This window comes from Ranitomeya variabilis, chromosome 2, assembly GCF_051348905.1.
Source record: "Ranitomeya variabilis isolate aRanVar5 chromosome 2, aRanVar5.hap1, whole genome shotgun sequence".
NCBI lineage: Eukaryota > Metazoa > Chordata > Amphibia > Anura > Dendrobatidae > Ranitomeya > Ranitomeya variabilis.
This window is the reverse complement of record NC_135233.1, coordinates 1,013,111,924-1,013,135,208: the sequence shown is the minus strand read 5'-3', so window position 1 is coordinate 1,013,135,208 and position 23,285 is coordinate 1,013,111,924. Positions and strand designations below refer to the sequence as shown.

The window sequence follows — 23,285 nt, the reverse complement described above, 5'->3', positions numbered from 1 at the left end:
CTCAGGTTTCAATATCAGCTTTTCTTAGAATTGACATGCTTGTGATCAGTAGGCGTTTAAATCATTAGTTCTATAACCAGTTAATGTTTGACCAACTCACTGTTTCAGACTTAGGTTTCTTGGGACTGAAAAAGAAAATCAGCCAATGTACACATCCAATTTCAAGAATTTTGTAAAATTATTTTTTATCCTTAGGATATCCACGGGAGACATAATAGTTTTTTTTTCTTTTATCAACCGATATGAAAGAAACCCTAATGGAAAAATGATGATGTTCTAAGTCATCCCTATTTGAAGTTGACTTTGTTGGGCCTTTGTGGACCTATATTATCCTATCAGATCCTTATATAAACTGTTGCACCACTTCAATTGAGTCTAATTATGTCCCTTTTTCTTCCTATGCAGATATCCTAGGACATCACAAATATGTTGAAAATACAAAGAATTGTCATAATTGTGGTTTTCGTACTAACTGTCAGATTTTTTATGAGAATAACTATCAAACAAAAAGGCATGTTTATCCCAGACTCCTTAATTCACAAAAGTTTGATATCTTATTCTTCAAGAGCAAAAAATGCAATCAGCTACAATATTAGCCAAACATTCAATTATGAATATGCATTTGAAAAGGATGTTCTTCAGCAAGGAAAAAGTATCAAATTTATGGAAACGACAGACAGAATGGATGAGCCATCCTTGGTTTTATGTTCTGTTGAATCAGCAGCTCGAATGTATCCGGACAGACCAGTGGTCTTCTTCATGAAAGGACTAGGAGACATAGTCACTGAAGATGATGAGAAGAAAGCACAGAAACGTTACCCAACCCTCTCCATTTATAAGAATATCTACATTTTCCCTTTAAGATTAAAGCAATTATTTGCTGACACACCATTCCTGGATTGGTATAAGAAGGTAAGAGCTTTTATATGCAAAATAAGGGAGGAGATTTAACAAAATTCATACAAGGAGAAAAAAAAATAATTGCTTACTTTTTCCAATGCCACACCTTACTTTCATTTTCCAAAAGGCCTCTTTTGACTTTCATGCATTTTATTATATCTTACTCATTATTTATAAAAAATACTCAAGTAAACAGAACTTGATTTTATTTTAATAGTTTTTTATACGCCAGTTTTACAAGTCAAAGAAAAAAAATCTTTAAAAGAGATCTATATTTTTACAATCATTAGGAAATGTTTTCATATATACAGCTCTGGCAAAAATTAAGCGACCTATTCAAAATTTTTAGTTTCTCTGATTTTTTTCTTTATAGGTATATTGTTGCTTAACCCCTTCCCGACCTTTGACGCCACGTAGGCGTCATGAAAGTCGGTGCCAATCCGACCTGTGACGCCTATGTGGCGTCATGGAATGATCGCGTCCCTGCAGATCGGGTGAAAGGGTTAACTCCTATTTCACCCGATCTGCAGGGAGAGGGGGAGTTGTACTTCAGCCCAGGGGGGTGGCTTTGCCCCCACGTGGCTACGATCGCTCTGATTGGCTGTTGAAAGTGCAACAGCCAATCAGAGCAATTTGCAATATTTCACCTATGAAAATGGTGAAATATTGCAATCCAGCCATGGCCGATGCTGCAATAGCATCTGCCATGGCTGGAAATCATGTTCTGCCCCCCCACCGCCCCCGATCTCCTCCCCAGTCCTCCGTTCTGTACGGTACCCCCCTCCGTCCCCCTGTCCGCTCCCCAGTGCTCCTGTCCGCTCCCCCCATCCTCTGATCCCCCCCCTGTGCTCCGATCCACCCCCCCACCACCCCCTCATACTTACCGAGCCTCCCGAAGTCTGTCCGTCTTCTCCCTGGGCGCCGCCATCTTCCAAAATGGCGGGCGCATGCGCAGTGCGCCCGCTGAATCTGCCGGCCGGCAGATGCGTTCCATGTACATTTTGATCACTGTGGTAAACTTATCACAGTGATCAAAATAAAAAAATAGTAAATGACCCCCCCCTTTATCAACCCCATAGGTAGGGACAATAATAAAATAAAGAAAATATTTTTTTTCCCACTAGGGTTAGAACTAGGGTTAGAGTTAGAACGAGGGTTAGGGTTAGGGTTAGGGGTAGGGTTAGGGTTAGGGGTAGGGTTAGGGGTAGGGTTAGGGGTAGGGGTAGGGTTAGGGTTAGAACTAGGGTTAGCGTTAGAATTAGGCTATGTGCACACGGTGCGGATTTGGCTGCAGATCCGCAGCGGATTGGCCGCTGTGGATTCATAGCAGTGTTCCATCAGGTTTACAGTACCATGTAAACCTATGGAAAACCAAATCCGCTGTGCCCATGGTGCGGAAAATACCGCACGGAAATGCTGCGCTGTATTTTCTGCAGCATCTCAATTCTTTGTGCGGATTTCGCAGCGTTTTACAGCTGTTCCTTAATAGGAATCCTCAGGTGAAATCCGCATAAAAAACACTGGAAATCCGCGGTAAATCCGCAGGTAAAATGCAGTGCCTTTTACCTGCGGATTTTTCAAAAATGGTGCGGAAAAATCTCACACGAATCCGCAACGTGGGCACATAGCCTTAGGGTTAGGGTTGGAATTAGAGTTAGGGTTTGAATTAGGGCTAGGGTTGGAAATAGGATTAAGAATAGGCTTGTGGTTAGGGTTATGGTTAGGGTTAGGAGTGTGTTGGGGTTAAAGTTGTGGTTAGGGTTGGGATTAGGGTTAGGGTTGGGATTAGGGTTAGGGTTGTGGTTAGGGGTGTGTTGGGGTTGGGTTGTGATTAGGGTTATGGCTAGAGTTGGGATTAGGGTTAGGGGTGTGTTGGGGTTAGGGTTGGGATTAGGGTTAGGGGTGTGTTGGGGTTAGTGTTGGAGTTAGAATTGAGGGGTTTCCACTGTTTAGGCACATCAGGGGTCTCCAAACGCAACGTGGCGCCACCATTGATTCCAACCAATCTTGCGTTCAATGTCATGGTACCCAATGGCAGGGACATAGGCAAAAACGGACTAGCTCTAGGATGATGGAATCTCAGATGACCGCGATACTGAACCTAACACACAAATAACAGTAGCCGGGGGCGTGCCTACGTTTTTATCCCTAGACATCTCGCACCAGCCGGAGATCTAGCTACCCCTAGTAGAGGAATACACAGACCTGACTTGCCTCCAGGGAAACCCCAAAAGTGATAGTAGCCCCCCACATATAATAACGGTTAGGTAAGAGGAAAACACGTACGCAGTATGAATATAGGTTCAGCAAAGAGAGGCCCTCTGACTAGATAGCAGAAAATACAAAAGAGGACTTCGCAGTCACCTCAAAACCCTAATCAGCCATCCTGAAATTACTTTAACTCCGATATCAACTCATGACACCGGAGTAGTAATTTCAGATCACTAGAGCTTCCAGCAGCAAGAGTGTATAAATGCGTGCTGGACAAAACAAACACAAAAATACAAAAGATCCAACTTAGCTGAATTGCAGACTTGGAGCAGGTAGCAAGCAACAGAGGTGCTCTGATAACATTGATTGCCGGCACTAGAATGACTGAGAAGCCAAACTAAATAGGAAACTCCCAAACCCTGATGGGAACAGGTGCACTGGAAACAAAAGACAAAAGTAAGCCAGTACCACCAGTAGCCACCAGAGGGAGCCAAAAACAGAATTCACAACAGTACCCCCCCTTAAGGAGGGGGCACCAAACCCTCATGAGAACCACCAGGGCGATCTGGATGCGCCCTATGAAAGGCGCGAACCAAATCAGAGGCATGAACATCAGAGGCAGTCACCCAAGAATTATCTTCCTGTCCGTATCCCTTCCATTTAACCAAATATTGGAGTCTCCGTCTGGAAACGCGAGAGTCCAAAATCTTTTCCACAACATACTCCAATTCACCCTCCACCAGCACAGGAGCAGGAGGTTCAACAGAAGGCACAACCGGTACCTCGTACCTCCGCAACAACAACCGATGGAAGACATTATGAATGGCAAAAGATGCTGGTAGGTCCAAACGAAAAGATACAGGATTAAGAATCTCCAAAATCTTATAAGGACCTATGAACCGGGGTTTAAACTTAGGAGAAGAGACCTTCATAGGGACAAAACGAGAAGATAACCACACCAAGTCCCCAACACGAAGACGATGACCCACACGACGATGACGATTAGCAAACTGCTGAGTCTTCTCCTGAGACAACTTAAAATTGTCCACCACATGACTCCAAATCCGGTGCAGTCTATCCACCACAGTGTCCACTCCAGGGCAATCCGAAGATTCCACCTGACCAGATGAAAAACGAGGGTGAAACCCTGAATTTCAAAAGAAAGGAGAAACCAGAGTGGCAGAACTGGCCCGATTATTAAGGGCAAACTCTGCCAACGGCAAAAAGGCGACCCAATCATCCTGATCAGCAGACACAAAACACCTCAAATAAGTCTCCAAGGTCTGATTAGTTCACTCCGTCTGGCCATTAGTCTGAGGATGGAAAGCAGACGAGAAAGATAAATCAATGCCCATCCTGGCACAGAACGCTCGCCAGAACCTAGACACAAATTGAGATCCCCTGTCAGAAACGATGTTTTCCGGGATACCATGTAAACGAACCACATTTTGAAAAAACAAAGGAACCAACTCCGATGAAGAAGGCAATTTGGGCAAGGGTACCAAATGAACCATCTTAGAAAAACGGTCACACACCACCCAAATGACGGACATTTTCTGAGAAACCGGGAGGTCCGAGATAAAGTCCATAGAGATGTGCGTCCACGGCCTCTTCGGAATAGGCAAGGACAACAACAATCCACTAGCCCGAGAGCAGCAAGGCTTGGCCCGAGCACAAACATCACAAGACTGCACAAAAGTACGCACATCCCGAGACAGGGAAGGCCACCAGAAGGACCTGGCCACCAAATCTCTGGTACCAAAGATTCCAGGGTGGCCTGCCAACACAGAAGAATGAACCTCCGAGATGACTCTACTGGTCCACTCATCTGGAACAAACAGTCTCCCAGGCGGACAACGATCAGGCCTATCAGTCTGAAACTCCTGCAAAGCACGTCGCAAGTCAGGGGAGACAGCAGACAAAATCACCCCATCCTTAAGGATACCCATAGGCTCAGAATCACCAGAAGAGTCAGGCTCAAAACTCCTAGAAAGGGCATCTGCCTTCACATTTTTCGAACCAGGCAAGTATGAAACCACAAAATTAAACCGGGAGAAAAACAGCGACCAGCGCGCCTGTCTAGGATTCAGACGCCTGGCAGACTCAAGGTAAATCAGATTCTTGTGATCAGTCAAGACCACAACCTGATGTCTAGCACCCTCAAGCCAATGACGCCACTCCTCAAATGCCCATTTCATAGCCAAGAGCTCCCGATTACCGACATCATAATTTCGCTCGGCGGGCGAAAACTTTCGAGAGAAGAATGCACATGGTCTCATCACTGAGCAATCGGGACTTCTCTGCGACAAAACCGCCCCCGCTCCAATCTCGGAAGCATCAACCTCGACCTGAAAAGGGAGCGAAACATCAGGCTGGCGCAACACAGGGGCAGAAGAAAAGCGGCGCTTAAGCTCCCGAAAGGCCTCCGCAGCCGCAGAGGACCAATTGGCAACATCAGCACCCTTCTTAGTCAAATCAGTCAGAGGCTTAGCAACACTTGAAAACCCAGTTATAAATCGACGATAGAAATTAGCAAAGCCCAAGAATTTCTGAAGACTCTTCAGAGAAGTAGGCTGCGTCCAATCACAAATGGCCCGAACCTTGACAGGATCCATCTCAACAGAAGAAGGGGAAAAAATGTACCCCAAAAAAGAGATCTTCTGAACCCCAAAAATACACTTCGAACCCTTTACAAACAAAGAATTGGCCCGCAAAACCTGAAAAACCTTCCTAACCTGTTGAACATGCGACTCCCAGTCATCCGAAAAAATCAAAATATCATCCAAATACACAATCATAAATTTATCCAGATATTCATGGAAAATATCGTGCATAAAGGACTGAAAGACTGAAGGGGCATTAGAAAGACCAAAAGGCATTACCAAATACTCAAAATGGCCCTCGGGCGTATTAAATGCAGTTTTCCACTCATCTCCCAGCTTAATCCGCACCAAATTATACGCACCCCGAAGATCAATCTTAGAGAACCACTTTGCCCCTTTAATACGAGCAAATAAATCAGTCAATAGTGGCAAAGGATACTGGTATTTGACTGTAATCTTATTCAACAGGCGATAATCAATACAGGGCCTCAGGGAGCCATCTTTTTTACCCACGAAAAAAAATCCTGCTCCTAAAGGAGATGAGGATGGACGGATATGTCCCTTTTCCAAGGACTCCTTAATATACTCTCGCATAGCAGCATGCTCAGGCACAGACAGATTGAACAAACGACCCTTAGGAAACTTGCTGCCAGGAATTAAGTCTATAGCACAATCGCATTCCCTGTGAGGGGGGAGAGAACTAAGTTTAGGCTCCTCAAAAACATCACAATAGTCAGACAAAAATGCCGGAACTTCAGAGGGAGTAGATGAAGCAATGGAAACCAAAGGTACTTCCCCATGAGCCCCCTGACATCCCCAGCTTAACACAGACATTGTTTTCCAATCAAGGGCTGGATTATGAGTTTGCAACCATGGCAATCCAAGCATTAAGACATCATGCAAGTTATGCAACACAGGGAAGCGAATCACCTCCCGATGGTCAGGAGTCATACACATAGTCACTTGTGTCCAGTATTGTGGTTTATTCCTAGCCAATGGTGTGGAGTCGATACCCTTCAGAGGGATAGGAACTTCCAAAGGCTCTAGGCTAAACCCATAGCGTCTGGCAAAGGACCAATTCATAAGACTCAAGGAAGCGCCAGAATCCATATAGGCATCCACGGTAATAGATGATAATGAACAAATCAAAGTTACAGACAAAATAAACTTAGACTGTAAAGTGCCAATTGCAAAAGACTTATCACCCTTTTTTGTGCGTTTAGAGCATGCTGATATAACATGAGCAGAATCACCACAGTAGAAGCACAACCCATTTTTACGTCTATAATTCTGCCGTTCATTTCTTGACAGAATTCTATCACATTGCATATTCTCCAGTGCCTGCTCAGAAGACACCGCCAAATGGTGCACAGGTTTGCGCTCCCGTAAACGCCGATCAATCTGAATAGCCATAGTCATGGATTCATTCAGACCTGTGGGCGTAGGAAACCCCACCATGACATATTTAACGGCGTCAGAGAGACCTTCTCTGAAATTCGCCGCCAGGGCGCACTCATTCCACTGAGTAAGCACAGACCATTTTCGAAATTTTTGACAATATATTTCAGCTTCATCATACCCCTGAGAGAGGGCCATCAAGGCTTTTTCAGCCTGAATCTCCAAATTAGGTTCCTCATAGAGCAACCCCAGTGCCAGAAAAAACGCATCCACATTGAGCAGCGCAGGATCCCCTGGTGCCAATGGAAATGCCCAATTCTGGGGGTCACCCCGTAACAAGGAAATAACAATTTTAACCTGCTGAGCGGGGTCTCCAGCGGAGCGAGATCTCAGAGAAAGATACAATGTACAATTGTGCTTAAAATTCAAAAAACGAGATCTATCTCCAGAAAAAAACTCAGGTATAGGAATCTTGGGTTCAGACATAGGAGCATGTATAACAAAGTCTTGGATATTTTGAACTTTAGAGGCAAGAGTATTCAGGTTTGCAGCTAAACTCTGGATATCCATTTCTCAACAGCTGAGATCTGAGCCATTCAGGGATTAAGAGGAGAGAAAAAAAAAAAACAGCAGATTGAAATTATGGCTAGACAGAACTTCTGAGTAAAAAAAAAAAAAAAAAAAAAGTGTCAGAAACTTCTTTTTTCTCTCTTTCTTCAGCCAATACCTTTAATACATTTTGGCCGGCAATACTGTCATGGTACCCAATGGCAGGGACTTAGGCAAAAATGGACTAGCTCTAGGATGATGGAATCTCAGATGACCGCGATACTGAACCTAACACACAAATAACAGTAGCCGGGGGGCGTGCCTAAGTTTTTATCCCTAGACGTCTCGCACCAGCCGGAGATCTAGCTACCCCTAGTAGAGGAATACACAGACCTGACTTGCCTCCAGGGAAACCCCAAAAGTGATAGTAGCCCCCCACATATAATAACGGTTAGGTAAGAGGAAAACACGTACGCAGTATGAATATAGGTTCAGCAAAGAGAGGCCCTCTGACTAGATAGCAGAAAATACAAAAGAGGACTTCGCGGTCACCTCAAAACCCTAATCAGCCATCCTGAAATTACTTTAACTCCGATATCAACTCATGAAACCGGAGTAGTAATTTCAGATCACTAGAGCTTCCAGCAGCAAGAGTGTATAAATGCGTGCTGGACAAAACAAACACAAAAATACAAAAGATCCAACTTAGCTGAATTGCAGACTTGAAGCAGGTAGCAAGCAACAGAGGTGCTCTGATAACATTGATTGCCGGCACTAGAATGACTGAGAAGCCAAACTAAATAGGAAACTCCCAAACCCTGATGGGAACAGGTGCACTGGAAACAAAAGACAAAAGTAAGCCAGTACCACCAGTAGCCACCAGAGGGAGCCAAAAACAGAATTCACAACAGTTCAAAAAGTCAAATGGTGCTCCCTCCCTTCCGAGCCCCGACGTGTGCCCAAACAGTGGTTTACCCCCACATATGGGGTACCAGCATACTCAGGACAAACTTGGCAACAATTATTGCGGTCCAATTTCTCCTGTTACCCTTGCGAAAATAAAACATTGCTTGCTAAAACATAATTTTAGAGGAATGAAAAATGATTTTTTATTTTCACGGCTCTGCGTTGTAAACTTCTGTGAAGCACTTGGGGTTCAAAGTGCTCACTATACATCTAGATAAGTTCCTTGGGGGGTCTAGTTTGCAAAATGGGGTCACTTGTGGGGGTTTCTACTGTTTAGGCACATCAGGGGCTCTGCAAATGGAATGTGACGCACGCAGACCACTCCATCAAATCCTGCTTTTCAAAACGTCACTACCTCCCCTCCGAGCCCCGACTTGTGCCCAAACAGTGGTTTACCCCCACATATGGGGTATCAGTGTACTCAGGACAAACTGGGCAACAACTATTGGGGTCCAATTTCTCCTGTTACCCTTGTGAAAATAAAAAATTGCTTGCTAAAACATCATTTTTAAGGAAAGAAAAATGATTTTTTATTTTCACGGCTCTGCGTTGTAAACTTCTGTGAAGCACTTGGGGGTTCAAAGTGCTCACCACATATCTAGATAAGTTTCTTTGGGGTCTAGTTTCCAAAATGGGGTCACTTGTGGGGGGTTTCTACTGTTTAGGCACATCAGGGGCTCTGCAAATGGAATGTGACGCACGCAGACCACTCCATCAAAGCCTGCATTTTAAAACATCACTACCTCCCTTCCGAGCCCTGACTTGTGCTCAAACAGTGGTTTACCCCCACATATGGGGTATCAGTGTACTCAGGACAAACTGGGCAACAACTATTGGGGTCCAATTTCTCCTGTTAACCTTGTGAAAATAAAATATTGCTTGCTAAATCATCATTTTTAAGGAAAGAAAAATGACTTTTTATTTTCACGGCTCTGCGTTGTAAACTTTTGTGAAGCACTTGGGGGTTCAAAGTGCTCACCACATATCTAGATAAGTTTCTTGGGGGTCTAGTTTCCAAAATGGGGTCACTTGTGGGGGGTTTCTACTGTTTAGGCACACCAGGGGCTCTGCAAATGGAATGTGATGCAAGCAGAACACTCCATCAAAGCCTGCATTTCAAAACATCACTACCTCCCTTCCGAGCCCCGACCTGTGCCCAAACAGTGGTTTACCCCCACATATGGGGTATCAGCATACTCAGGAGAAACTGGACAACAAATTTTGGGGTCCAATTTCTCCTGTTACCCTTGGGAAAATAAAAAATTGTGGGCTAAAAAATCATTTTTGAGAAAAGAAAAATTATTTTTTATTTTCATGGCTCTGCGTTATAAACTTCTGTGAAGCACTTGGGGGTTCAAAGTGCTCACCACTAGTGTTGAGCGATACCGTCCGATTCTTGAAAGTATCGGTATCGGAAAGTATCGGCCGATACCGGCAAAGAATCGGATCCAATCCGATACCGATACCCGATACCAATACAAGTCAATGGGACTCATGTATCGGACAGTATTCCTGATGGTTCCCAGGGTCTGAAGGAGAGGAAACTCTCCTTCAGGCCCTGGGAACCATATTAATGTGTAAAAGAAAGAATTAAAATAAAAAATATTGCTATACTCACCTCTCCGACGCAGCCTGCACCTTACCGAGGGAAGCGGCAGCGTTCTTTGTTTAAAATTCGCGCTTTTCTTTCCTTTACTGAAGTCCCGGCTTGTGATTGGTCGCGTGCCGACCATGTGGCCGGGACGCAACCAATCACAGCAAGCCGTGACGTAATTTCAGGTCCTTCAGGATTTTAAAATTACGTTCCGGCGTTGTGATTGGTTGCTTCGCAGTCACATGGGCAAAGCAACCAATCACAGCAAGCCGTGACGTAATTTCAGGTCCTTAAGGATTTTAAAATTACGTCCCGGCTTTGTGATTGGTTGCATCGCAGTCACATGGGAGACGCAACCAATCACAAGCCGTGACGTCACGGGAGGCTGGACACGCGCGCATTTTAAAATGGGCGCGTGTCCAGCCTCCCGTGACGTCCCGGCTTGTGATTGGTTGCGTCGCGATCAACCAATCACAAGCCGGGAGGCTGGACACGCGCGCATTTTAAAATTTTAAAATGCGCGCGTGTCCAGCCTCCCGGCTTGTGATTGGTTGACCGCGACGCAACCAATCACAAGCCGGGACGTCACGGGAGGCTGGACACGCGCCCATTTTAAAATGCGCGCGTGTCCAGCCTCCCGTGACGTCACGGCTTGTGATTGGTTGCGTCTCCCATGTGACTGCGACGCAACCAATCGCAAAGCCGGGACGTAATTTTAAAATCCTTAAGGACCTGAAATTACGTCACGGCTTGCTGTGATTGGTTGCGTTGCCCATGTGACTGCGACGCAACCAATCACAACGCCGGAACGTAATTTTAAAATCCTGAAGGACCTGAAATTACGTCACGGTTTGCTGTGATTGGTTGCGTCCCGGCCACATGGTCGGCACGTGCCCAATCACAAGCCGGGACTTCAGTAAAGGAAAGAAAAGCGCGAATTTTAAACAAAGAACGCTGCCGCTTCCCTCGGTAAGATGCAGGCTGCGTCGGAGAGGTGAGTATAGCAATATTTTTTATTTTAATTCTTTCTTTTACACATTTTTACATTAATGTTGTTTCGATACCGATACCCGATACCACAAAAATATCGGATCTCGGTATCGGAATTCCGATACAGCAAGTATCGGCCGATACCCGATACTTGCAGTATCGGAATGCTCAACACTACTCACCACACATCTAGATTAGTTCCATGGGAGGTCTAGTTTCCAAAATGGGGTCACTTGTGGGGGAACTCCAATGTTTAGGCACACAGGGGCTCTCCAACCGCGACATGGTGTCCGCTAATGATTGGAGCTAATCCTCCATTCAAAAAGCCAAATGGCATGCCTTCCCTTCCGAGCCCTGGCGTGCGCCCAAACAGTGGTTTACCCCCACATATGGGGTATCAGCGTACTCAGGAGAAACTGGACAACAACTTTTGATGTCCAATTTCTCCTGTTACCCTTGGGAAAATAAAAAATTCTGGGCTAAAAATCATTTTTGAGGAAAGAAAAATTATTTTTTATTTTCACGGCTCTGCGGTATAAACTTCTGTGAAGCACTTGGAGGTTCAAAGTGCTCACCACACATCTAGATTAGTTCCTTGGGAGGTCTAGTTTCCAAAATGTGGTCACTTGTGGGGGAGCTCCAATGTTTAGGCACACAGGGACTCTCCAAACGCGACATGGTGTCCGCTAACGATTGGAGCTAATTTTCCATTCAAAAAGTCAAATGGCGCTCCTTCCCTTCCGAGCCTTGCCGTGCACCCAAACAGTGGTTTACCCCCACATATGAGGCATCAGCGTTCTCAGGAAAAATTGCCTAACAAATTTTAGGATCCATTTCATCCTGTTGCCCATGTGAAAATGAAAGAATTGAGGCTAAAATAAATTTTGTGTAAAAAAAAGTACTTTTTCATTTTTGCGGATCAATTTGTGAAGCACCTGAGGGTTTAAAGTGCTCACTATGCCTCTAGATAAGTTCCTTGGGGGGTCTAGTTTCCAAAATGGGGTCATTTGTGGAGGAGCTCCAATGTTTAGTCACACAGGGGCTTTCCAAACGCGACATGGTGTCCGCTAACGATGGAGATAATTTTTCATTCAAAAAGTCAAATGGCGCTCCTTCCCTTCCGAGTCTTACCATGTGCCCAAACAGTGGTTTATCCCCACATGTGAGGTATCGGTGTACTCAGGAGAAGTTGCCCAACAAATTTTAGGATCCATTTTATCTTGTTGCCCATGTGAAAATGAAAAACTTGAGGCTAAAATAATTTTTTTGTGAAAAAAAGTACTTTTTCATTTTTACAAATCAATTTGTGAAGCACCTGAGGGTTTAAAGTGCTCACTATGCTTCTAGATAAGTTCCTTGGGGGGTCTAGTTTCCAAAATGGGGTCACTTGTGGGGGAGCTCCAATGTTTAGGCACACGGGGGCTCTCCAAACGCGACATGGTGTCCGCTAAAGATTGGAGCCAATTTTTCATTCAAAAAGTCAAATGGCGCTCCTTCCCTTCCGAGCCCTGCCGTGCGCCCAAACAGTGGTTTACCCCCACATATGAGGTATCAGCGTACTCAGGACAAATTGGACAATAACGTCCGTGGTCCAGTTTCTCCTTTTACCCTTGGGAAAATAAAAAAAATTGTTGCTAAAAGATCATTTTTGTGACTAAAAAGTTAAATGTTCATTTTTTACTTCCATGTTGCTTCTGCTGCTGTGAAACACCTGAAGGGTTAATAAACTTCTTGAATGTGGTTTTGAGCACTTGAGGGGTGCAGTTTTTAGCATGGTGTAACTTTTGGGTATTTTCAGCCATATAGAACCCTCAAAATGACTTCAAATGTGAGGTGGTCCCTAAAAAAAATGGTTTTGTAAATTTTGTTGTAAAAATGAGAAATCACTGGTCAAATTTTAACCCTTATAACTTCCTAGCAAAAAAAAAAATTGTTTCCAAAATTATGCTGATGTAAAGTAGACATGTGGGAAACGTTATTTATTAACTATTTTGTGTCACATAACTCTCTGGTTTAACAGAATAAAAATTCAAAATGTGAAAATTGCGAAATTTTCTAAATTTTCGCCAAATTTCTGTTTTTTTCACAAATAAACTCAGAAATTATCGACCTAAATTTACCACTAACATGAAGCCCAATATGTCACGAAAAAACAATCTCAGAATCGCTAGGATCCGTTGAAGCGTTCCTGAGTTATTACCTCATAAAGGGACACTGGTCAGAATTGCAAAAAACGGCAAGGTCATTAAGGCCAAAATAGGCTGGGTCATGAAGGGGTTAAAATGTACGTTGAAAATTGTTGTTTTATTTTATAAACTGTTGTGAATTCTGCTCTTGGGCTCCCTCCGGTGGTTATAAGTGGTACCGCTGCTGTCTTCAATCACAGCATTTCATCAGTTGGGTCCACTTAATGCTTTCCACTGGGCTATTTAGTTTTGTTCCACCCTTTAGTCAGTGCCAGTTGTCCATTGTTCTTGGAGGATTCACATCTCTGCCTGGTCTCTCCTGCTTTGCAGTTCATTTCCACCAAGATAAGTTCTGGCTTTGTTTTTGCAGTCCACATGCTGTGGGCCTTATAGTTCAGTGCATTTCTATGTTTTGTCTAGTCCAGCTTGGTCTGTATAAGGACTTGCTCATCCAAGCTGGTTTCTCTGGAGATGCAGATATACCCTCTATATCTTTAGTTAGATGTGGAGATTTTGTATTTTCTGTGGTGGATATTTTCTAGAGTTGAAATACTGACCACATAGTACTCTGTCCTATCTTTTCTATCTAGCTAGAATGGCCTCCTTTGCTAAATCCTGATTTCAGTCTGTGTATGTTTATTCCCTCTCCTCTCACCGTCAATATTTGTGGGGGGCTGTCTATCCTTTGGGGATTTTCTCTGAGGCAAGATAGTTTTTCTGTTTCTTTCTCTAGGGGTATTTAGTCCTCCGGCTGTGTTGAGGTGTCTAGGGAGTGTCAGGAACATCCCATGGCTACTTCTAGTTGTGTTGTTAAGTTCAGGGTCCAGAGTACGCCTCATGCTGCTCCTAGGCCACCAGATCATAACAGTACAACTGGCCAACAATGAGTTAATTGCTTCTCAAAAGAAGGGAAGGAAAGTGCTGAGCCATTTTTTTTTCTGTAGTCTTTTGTGTCTTTTTTTCCCTCTTTACCTCAGGGTGGCTCAGGAGTTTGGCGCTGGCATGGATGTTCAGGGATTGGCTTCTCGTGTGGATCAGCTTGCTGCTAGAGTACAGAGTATTTCCGATTATATCGTTCAGACTCCAGTTTTAGAGCCTAGAATTCCAACTCCTGATTTGTGTTTTGGGGACAGGTCCAAATTTTTGAGCTTTAAAAATAACTGTAAACTGTTTTTTCTCTGAAACCACATTTCTCTGGTGATACCATACAGCAGGTTAAAATTGTCATTTCTCTGCTGCGCGGTGATCCTCAGGATTGGGCATTTTCCCTGGAATCTGGGAGTCCGGCTTTGCTTAATGTAGACACCTTTTTTCAGGCGCTAGGGCTATTGTATGATGAACCTAATTCAGTGGATCATGCTGAAAAGACCTTGCTGGCACTGTGTCAGGGTCAAGAAGCGGCAGAATCTTATTGCCAGAAATTTAGAAAATGGTCTGTGCTGACTAAATGGAATGAGGATGCCTTGGCGGCAATTTTCAGAAAGGGTCTTTCTGAGTCCATTAAAGATGTAATGGTGGGGTTCTACACGCCTGCTGGTCTGAGTGATTCTATGTCTCTGGCCATTCAGATTGATCGGCGCTTGCGCGAGCGCAGAGTTGTGCACACTGTGGCGTTATCCTCTGAGCGGAGTTCTGAGCCTATGCAGTGTGATAGGATTTTGTCTAGAGCTGAATAACAAGGATTCAGACGTCAGAATAGGTTGTGTTTTTACTGCGGCGATTCTGCTCATGTTATTTCTGATTGCCCTAAGCGTACAAAGAGAATCGCTAGTTCCGTTACCATCAGTACTGTACAACCTAAATTTCTGTTATCTGTGACCCTGATCTGCTCATTATCGTCATTTTCTGTCATGGCATTTGTGGATTCAGGTGCCGCTTTGAACTTAATGGACTTAGAATTTGCCAAACGTTGTGGTTTCCCCTTGCAGCGTTTGCAGAACCCTATTCCTTTAAGGGGTATTGATGCTACACCGTTGGCTAAAAATAAACCTCAGTTTTGGACACAGCTGACCATGTGTATGGCGCCAGCCCATCAGGAAGATTGTCGCTTTCTGGTTTTGCAGAATTTGCATGATGCTATTTTGCTGGGTTTCCCATGGTTACAGGTACATAATCCGGTGTTAGATTGGAAATCTATGTCTGTGACTAGTTGGGGTTGTCAGGGGGTTCATGGTGACGTTCCTTTGATGTCAATTTCCTCTTCCCCTTCTTCTGAAATTCCTGGGTTTTTGTCAGATTTCCAGGATGTATTCGATGAACCCAAATCCAGTTCCCTTCCACCGCATAGGGACTGTGATTGTGCTATTGACTTGGTTCCAGGCTGTAAGTTCCCTAAAGGCCGTCTTTTCAACCTGTCTGTGCCAGAACATGCCGCCATGAGGAGTTATGTTAAGGAGTCTTTGGAGAAGGGGCATATTCGGCCATCTTCTTCACCTTTGGGAGCAGCTTTTTTTTTTGTTGCCAAGAAGGATGGCTCCTTGAGACCCTGTATTGATAATCACCATTTGAATAAGATCACAGTCAAATTCCAATAACCTTTGCCTTTGCTTTCTGATTTGTTTGCTAGGATTAAGGGGGCTAGTTGGTTTACTAAGATTGACCTTCGAGGGGCATATAATCTTGTTCGTATTAAGCAGGGTGACGAATGGAAAACTGCGTTTAATACGCCCGAAGGCCATTTTGAATACCTTGTGATGCCATTCGGGCTCTCTAATGCTCCATCTGTGTTTCAGTCCTTCATGCATGATATCTTTTGGAGTTATCTTGATAAATTCATGATTGTATATTTGGATGATATTTTGATTTTTTCCGATGATTGGGAGTCCCATGTGAAACAGGTCAGGATGGTATTTCAGATCCTTCATGATAATGCATTTTTTGTGAAGGGGTCTAAGTGCCTCTTTGGAGTGCAGAAGGTTTCTTTTTTGGGCTTCATTTTTTCTCCATCATCTACAGAAATGGATCCAGTTAAGGTTCAGGCCATTCATGATCGGATTCAGCCCACATCCGTGAAGAGCCTTCAGAAATTTTTGGGCTTTGCTAATTTTTATCGCCGTTTCATTGCCAACTTCTCCAGCGTGGTTAAACCCCTGACCGATGTGACGAAGAAAGGCGCTGATGTGATGAATTGGTCCTCTGCGGCGGTTTCTGCCTTTCAGGAGATTAAACGCCGATTTACTTCTGCCCCTGTGTTACGTCAGCCGGATGTTTCTCTTCCTTTTCAGGTTGAGGTTGACGCTCCTGAGATTGGGGCAGGGGCCGTTTTGTCTCAGAGGAATTCTGATGGTTCCTTGATGAAACCGTGTGCCTTCTTTTCTCAAAACTTTTTGCCTGCAGAACGCAATTATGATGTCGGCAATCGTGAGTTGTTGGCTATGAAGTGGGCATTTGAGGAGTGGTGACATTGGCTTGAGGGGGCCAAGCACCGTATTGTGGTCTTGACCGATCATAAGAATCTGATTTACCTCGAGTCTGCCAAGCGGCTGAATCCTAGACAGGCTCAATGGTCCCTGTTTTTCTCCCGTTTTGATTTTGTGGCCTCGTATCTTCCGGGTTCTAAGAATGTTAAGGCAGATGCCCTCTCTAGGAGCTTTTTGCCTGATTCTCCTGTGGTCCTTGAGCCGGTCGGTATTCTGAAGGAAGGGGTGATTCTTTCTGCCATCTCCCCTGATTTACGACGGGTTCTTCAGGAATTTCAGGCTGATAAACCGGACCGCTGTCCAGTGGGGAAACTGTATGTTCCTGATAGATGGACTACTAAAGTGATTTCTGAGGTTCATTGTTCTGTGTTGGCTGGCCATCCTGGGATTTTTGGTACCAGAGAATTGGTTTGTAGGTCCTTTTGGTGGCCTTCTTTGTCACGGGATGTGCGTTCTTTTGTGCAGTCCTGTGGGACTTGTGCGCGGGCTAAGCCTTGCTGTTCCCACGCTAGTGGGTTGCTTTTGCCTTTGCCAGTCCCTGAGAGGCCTTGGACGCATATTTCTATGGATTTTATTTCAGATCTTCCGGTTTCCCAGAGGATGTCGGTTATCTGGGTGGTTTGTGACCGGTTATCTAAGATGGTTCATTTGGTACCTTTGCCTAAATTGCCTTCCTCTTCTGATTTGGTTCCGTTGTTTTTCCAGCAAGTGGTTTGTTTGCATGGTATTCCGGAGAATATTGTGTCCGACAGAGGTTCCCAGTTTGTTTCTAGGTTTTGGCGAGCCTTTTGTGCTAGGCTAGGCATTGATTTGTCTTTTTCTTCCGCATTTCATCCTCAGACAAATGGCCAAACCGAACAAACTAATCAGACTTTGGAAACTTATTTGAGATGCTGTGTGTCTGCTGATCAGGATGATTGGGTGGCTTTCTTGCCATTGGCTGAGTTTGCCCTTAATAATCGGGCTAGTTCTGCTACCTTGGTTTCGCCCTTCTTTTGCAATTCTTGTTTTCATCCTCGTTTTTCTTCAGGGCAGGTTAAGCCTTCTGATTGTCCTGGGGTGGATTCTGTGGTTGACAGGTTGCAGCAAATTTGGGCTCATGTGGTGGACAATTTGGTGTTGTCTCAGGAGGAGGCTCAGCGTTTTGCTAACCGTCGTCGGTGTGTTGGTTCCCGGCTTCGGGTTGGGGATTTGGTCTGGTTGTCTTCCCGTCATGTTCCTATAAAGGTTTCTTCCCCTAAGTTCAAGCCTCGGTTTATTGGCCCTTATAGGATTTCTGAGATTATTAATCCTGTGACTTTTCGTTTGGCCCTTCCAGACTCTTTTTCCATCCATAATGTTTTTCATAGATCTTTGTTGCGGAAATATGTGGTGCCCGTTGTCCCCTCTGTTGATCCTCCTGCCCCGGTGTTGATTGATGGGGAGTTGGAGTATGTGGTTGAGAAGATTTTGGATTCTCATTTTTCGAGGCGGAGGCTTCAGTATCTTGTCAAGTGGAAGGGTTATGGCCAGGAGGATAATTCTTGGGTTGTTGCCTCCGATGTTCATGCTGATGATTTGGTTCGTGCCTTTCATTTGGCTCGTCTCATCTCTGCCTGGTCTCTCCTGCTTTGCAGTTCATTTCTACCAAGATAAGTTCTGGCTTTGTTTTTGCAGTCCACATGCTGTGGGCCTTATAGTTCAGTGCATTTCTATGTTTTGTCTAGTCCAGCTTGGTCTGTATAAGGACTTGCTCATCCAAGCTGGTATCTCTGGAGATGCAGCTATACCCTCTATATCTTTAGTTAGATGTGGAGATTTTGTATTTTCTAGTGTAGTGATATTTTCTAGTGTTTTAATACTGACCGCATATTACTCTGTCCTATCTTTTCTATCTAGCTAGAATGGCCTCCTTTGCTAAATCCTGATTTCAGTCTGTGTATGTTAATTCCTTCTCCTCTCACCGTCAATATTTGTGGGGGGCTGTCTATCCTTTGGGGATTTTCTCTGAGGCAAGATAGTTTTTCTGTTTCTTTCTCTAGGGGTATTTAGTCCTCCAGTGCCAGGAGAAGAAAATGTAGCGCACTCCTCAATCCGGTTAAAACTTTTTCTTTATTGGGACATTATTGTAAAAGACAGGCGGGCGGGAGAAAACGTACGAAGGAGTGAAGGACTACAGCTGTTTCACGCACAAAGCGCTTCTACAGGTCCTAATGACGGGCGGAAATGGGGAGGAGGAATTTATAGTCTAAACCGAAACATGGTAACCTCCCCATATTTCCGTGCATCGTGGGCGATACAAGACACTTATTTATTAACAATACATTTGTACACATAACAACATGATAAAAGGTACTTAAAAAATCAAAGTGATGTGTGCCAAGATGTTTTTCATTTTGAGTACTGTAAGAGAAAATGAGAGGTACATGAGTGTGCGGATCTGTGGGAAAGGGTTTACAAAAAGACTGACATGTCTATGCGTTCATTTAATCCCATTGGACCAGTAGCGCTGGTACGCATTATCCACCGAGCCTCACATCTTAGGAGGATCTGATTTAAATTCCCCCCTTGTTTTGGTGAGTACACGCGTGCGATGCCAGCAAACCGCAACGTATTTAGTCCTCCGGCTGTGACGAGGTGTCTAGGGAGTGTCAGGAACATCCCACGGCTACTTCTAGTTGCGGTGTTAAGTTCAGGGTCCGCGGTCAGTACAGGTACCACCTTCTCCAGAGTACGTCTCATGCTGCTCCTAGGCCACCAGATCATAACAATAAACTACTGACAACATGTCTCCGAAATTCAAAGCTAAAAATTTAGCATATTTTTGCGGCAACTTATTATTATTATTATTATTATTATTATTATTATAGAGCCATTTATTCCATGACGCTTTACACGTGAATGAAAAATCATCAAAATATTAACAAAAACAGTGCTTTCAGACTTCAAATAATGCAAAGAAAACAAGTTCTTATTCATTTAGAAGCAACAATACTAATGTTTTAACTCAGGAAGAGTTGAGAAATCAATATTTGGTGGAATAACCATGATTTTTAATCACAGCTTTCATAAGTCTTGGCATGCCTCTTGATCTCCTAACCAGAAGCACATTAAGTAGAATGAGGTGTACTTTGGTTGGAATTCAACTGACACTGGAATGGAATGGCTGTCAGACATGTAGAGATGGTGAATTTTAGAAAACTATGCAGTGGTCTCTTAATTTTTTCTAGAGCTGTAAGTGTTACTTTTTAGGTTCTTTGTCAATAATGTCAACAGAAACCACAGGAATAATATTTTGAGTTCATCTCCAGTTTAAAAGGCTGGCAATGGATCATGGCAGACCCCATTGTGTAGGAATCGATTGGATCCATGTAAGGTGATGGTATCCTTTGATGGATTTAGCAGAGCATCGTGGCTTCTGTTAAAGCAAATACACTACACAAATAAGAGAATAAATTTAAAGGATAGAATATGCCATCATTTTATGATAATATGAGTCTCAATTAAAATAGATTTATTTGAGCGAGCTTACAAAAATGCAGACTAAGGCTAGACAAACTGTTAAAAAATAGTAATACTTATCTCACCACTCAACTGTCCCACTACCCATGGGCCTATTCTTTTCCTTTCAACATTGTGCGCATCTTTTACAGCCTCTTTAATCAGGACCATGATTTCTGGCTTTACTAAGGCCTCTGACATCACTGGACACTGTGCCATTACAGCACATTTTATGATGTCACGGTGTTACGACATCCAGCACCTGAGTGATGGCACTGTGCACAGTGATGTACGAGACCTAATAAAGCTGAGAGGTCCAGCACGGTGTGCAGAGTTCAAAGAGAATAAACATGATGGGGTATGGGGAAAGGAAGACGGATTATAGGTGACAGCTGAGGTATCATTTTTATTATACATTATATGGTTAGCTTTAAGGTCTGCAGAGACCCCAGAGCATATTACGGAACATTTTATTTGTATCGAATAATGTCACTCCAAAATAAATTTCAATGTAAAATCATGATTTGGCAAATTCGAGTCTTGGCAGGTTCGGTCATCTCTTATCTCAACCTCTAAAGGCCCCGTCTCACATAGCGAGATCGCTAGCGAGATCGCTGCTGAGTCACAAGTTTTGTGACGCAACAGCGACCTCAGTAGCGATCTCGCTATGTGTGACATGTACCAGCGATCAGGCCCCTGCTGTGAGATCGCTGGTCGTGTCGGAATGGCCTGGACCTTTTTTTGGTCATTGAGGTCCCGCTGACATCGCTGAATCGGTGTGTGTGACACCGATCCAGCGATGTCTTCACTGGTAACCAGGGTAAACATCGGGTTACTAAGCGCAGGGCCGCGCTTAGTAACCCGATGTTTACCCTGGTTACCAGCGTAAATGTAAAAAAAAAAAAAAACAGTACATACTCACCATCTGATGTCCGTCAGGTCCCTTGCCGTCTGCTTCCTGCTCTGACTGAGATCCGGCCGTACAGTGAGAGCACAGCACAGCAGTGACGTCACCGCTGCGCTCTGCTCTCACTGTACGGCGGCACTGTCAGAGCAGGAAGTAGACGGCAAGGGACCTGACGGACATCAGATGGTGAGTATGTAGTGTTTGTTTTTTTGGTAACCAGGGTAAACATCGGGTTACTAAGCGCGGCCCTGCGCTTAGAAACCCGATGTTTACCCTGGTTACCCGGGTGCTGCAGGGGGACTTCGGCATCGTTGAAGACAGTTTCAACGATGCCGAAGTCGTTACCCTGATCGTTGGTCGCTGGAGAGAGCTGTCTGTGTGACAGCTCCCCAGCGACCACACAACGACTTACCAACGATCACGGCCAGGTCGTATCGCTGGTCGTGATCGTTGGTAAATCGCTATGTGAGACGGGTCCTTAAGACTTCCAACACTTCTAGAAATTAAGGCATTTCACAGAATTGTTTCATTAATTTGCCCTTCATATTGGTAATTCTAAGAATATGATTGTGCAGAAAACTATAATTGTCCCCATACATTAGAATAGAAAGGAACTGAACTTCCCTAAACTGTGAAGGGTGCAGGGAAAGTAATTGAATGGACACAATTAGGGCAAGAGCAGTTCAGGAGAGGTGAAGATCCTAGGAATGGAGTAGAGTTGATAGCAGTGTTTATAATGTAGCACAGTTAAACACTCAACTTTGTTGCCCTTCCCCCCAAAGGGAGCTTATCTGAAATGTGATAGTCACCTGTGCTGTTCTCAAGCAATTTCTAATCATGCAGGATATTAGTCCAAGGAGATCATGGATATATTCCTATATCTCACACACTGAGAAATCTGCTCTAAGCAATGGTGGGGACTTGTTATTTTTCTGCTGTGTTGCTGCTTGCTTTTCATTGGTCAATGTCATAGAATAAAAAGGAGTAAACGCCCTCAGACAAAATTATATGATAACGCCCACTTTGACTGTAACTCATTATGTGCCAAATATTTTGATTGCTAATGTATCAAAAGATTGTTTGAAATGTCCTTTTTAACTATCATCCTAATAGGTACAGATTCTGAAAATATCGCTCCCTAAAGCGACAAATTACATCTATAGTGTCTCAAAGTAATCTAAAGTTACTGTTTCCACAGAACACGTTATTGCTAGATGATCTGAGAACTTGCTCTAAAGTAAAAATTGTTCTTTTAAATAATTAATTTGAAATAAAAATGTTTATATAATTCTGTTATTATTATTTTTGTATGCTTAGATAGACCCAAAGAAAGAAATCTACTGGACAAATAATAAATCAAATGCTGGCAGATTGGCTATGATGTGGAAATATGGAGGCATTTACATGGATACTGATGTAATTTCCATTCAGCCCGTTCTTGAAGACAATTTTCTAGCTGCAGAAAAGTTAAAAGATACCAGCAGTAGTGTTTTTGGTCTTTCTCCATATCACAATCTGACATGGGAGCTTATGGAAAACTTTGTGCAGAATTATAAAGGCAATAAATGGGGACATCAAGGACCTGGACTTTTCACGCGTGTTGTGAAGAAGCATTGTGTTCCCAAGTTCACATCTGTAGATCATGTTAAATGTGAAAATGTCTCCTACTTTCATCCCGAACGTTTCTATCCCATTTATTATGCATCTTGGAGAAGGTACTTTGAGGTTTGGAAAAATTTGCCAACCTTTAAAGATTCATATGCTCTTCATCTCTGGAACTATATGAATAACAAAAGAATATCCATGGTGGTTGGAAGCAACACCTTGGTAGAACATCTCTATAAACAATATTGCCCTTCCACTTATGAAGGAGTTTTAAATAAAACTGTCTCCTAGGGAGGGGGAGACTGCCATATAAAAAGTACTTTAGAATATATTAAAGTAATAAAAGAAAGAATAGTAAATTTAACAAAGTTTATATCAGTAAAGGAAAGTAAACACTAATCTTTGTTATGTGCGTTTTTATATTATCGCTGATCTTGAATAAAATGTCTACCAAGATTAGAGATCGGCAAAAGATGA

The 23,285-nt window shown here is 43.6% G+C and overlaps 1 protein-coding gene across 1 annotated transcript; it reads left to right on the top strand.

Annotated features, from left to right (window-relative positions):
- The first annotated feature begins 666 nt into the window (after positions 1–666).
- LOC143804031 (alpha-1,4-N-acetylglucosaminyltransferase-like) lies at positions 667–23,099 on the top strand. Its single transcript, XM_077281776.1, has 2 exons — positions 667–912; positions 22,521–23,099. Exons 1-2 carry the CDS (start codon positions 682–684, stop codon positions 23,097–23,099), a joined length of 810 nt encoding a protein of 269 aa, XP_077137891.1. The 5' UTR covers positions 667–681.
- Positions 23,100–23,285: the final 186 nt, after the last annotated feature.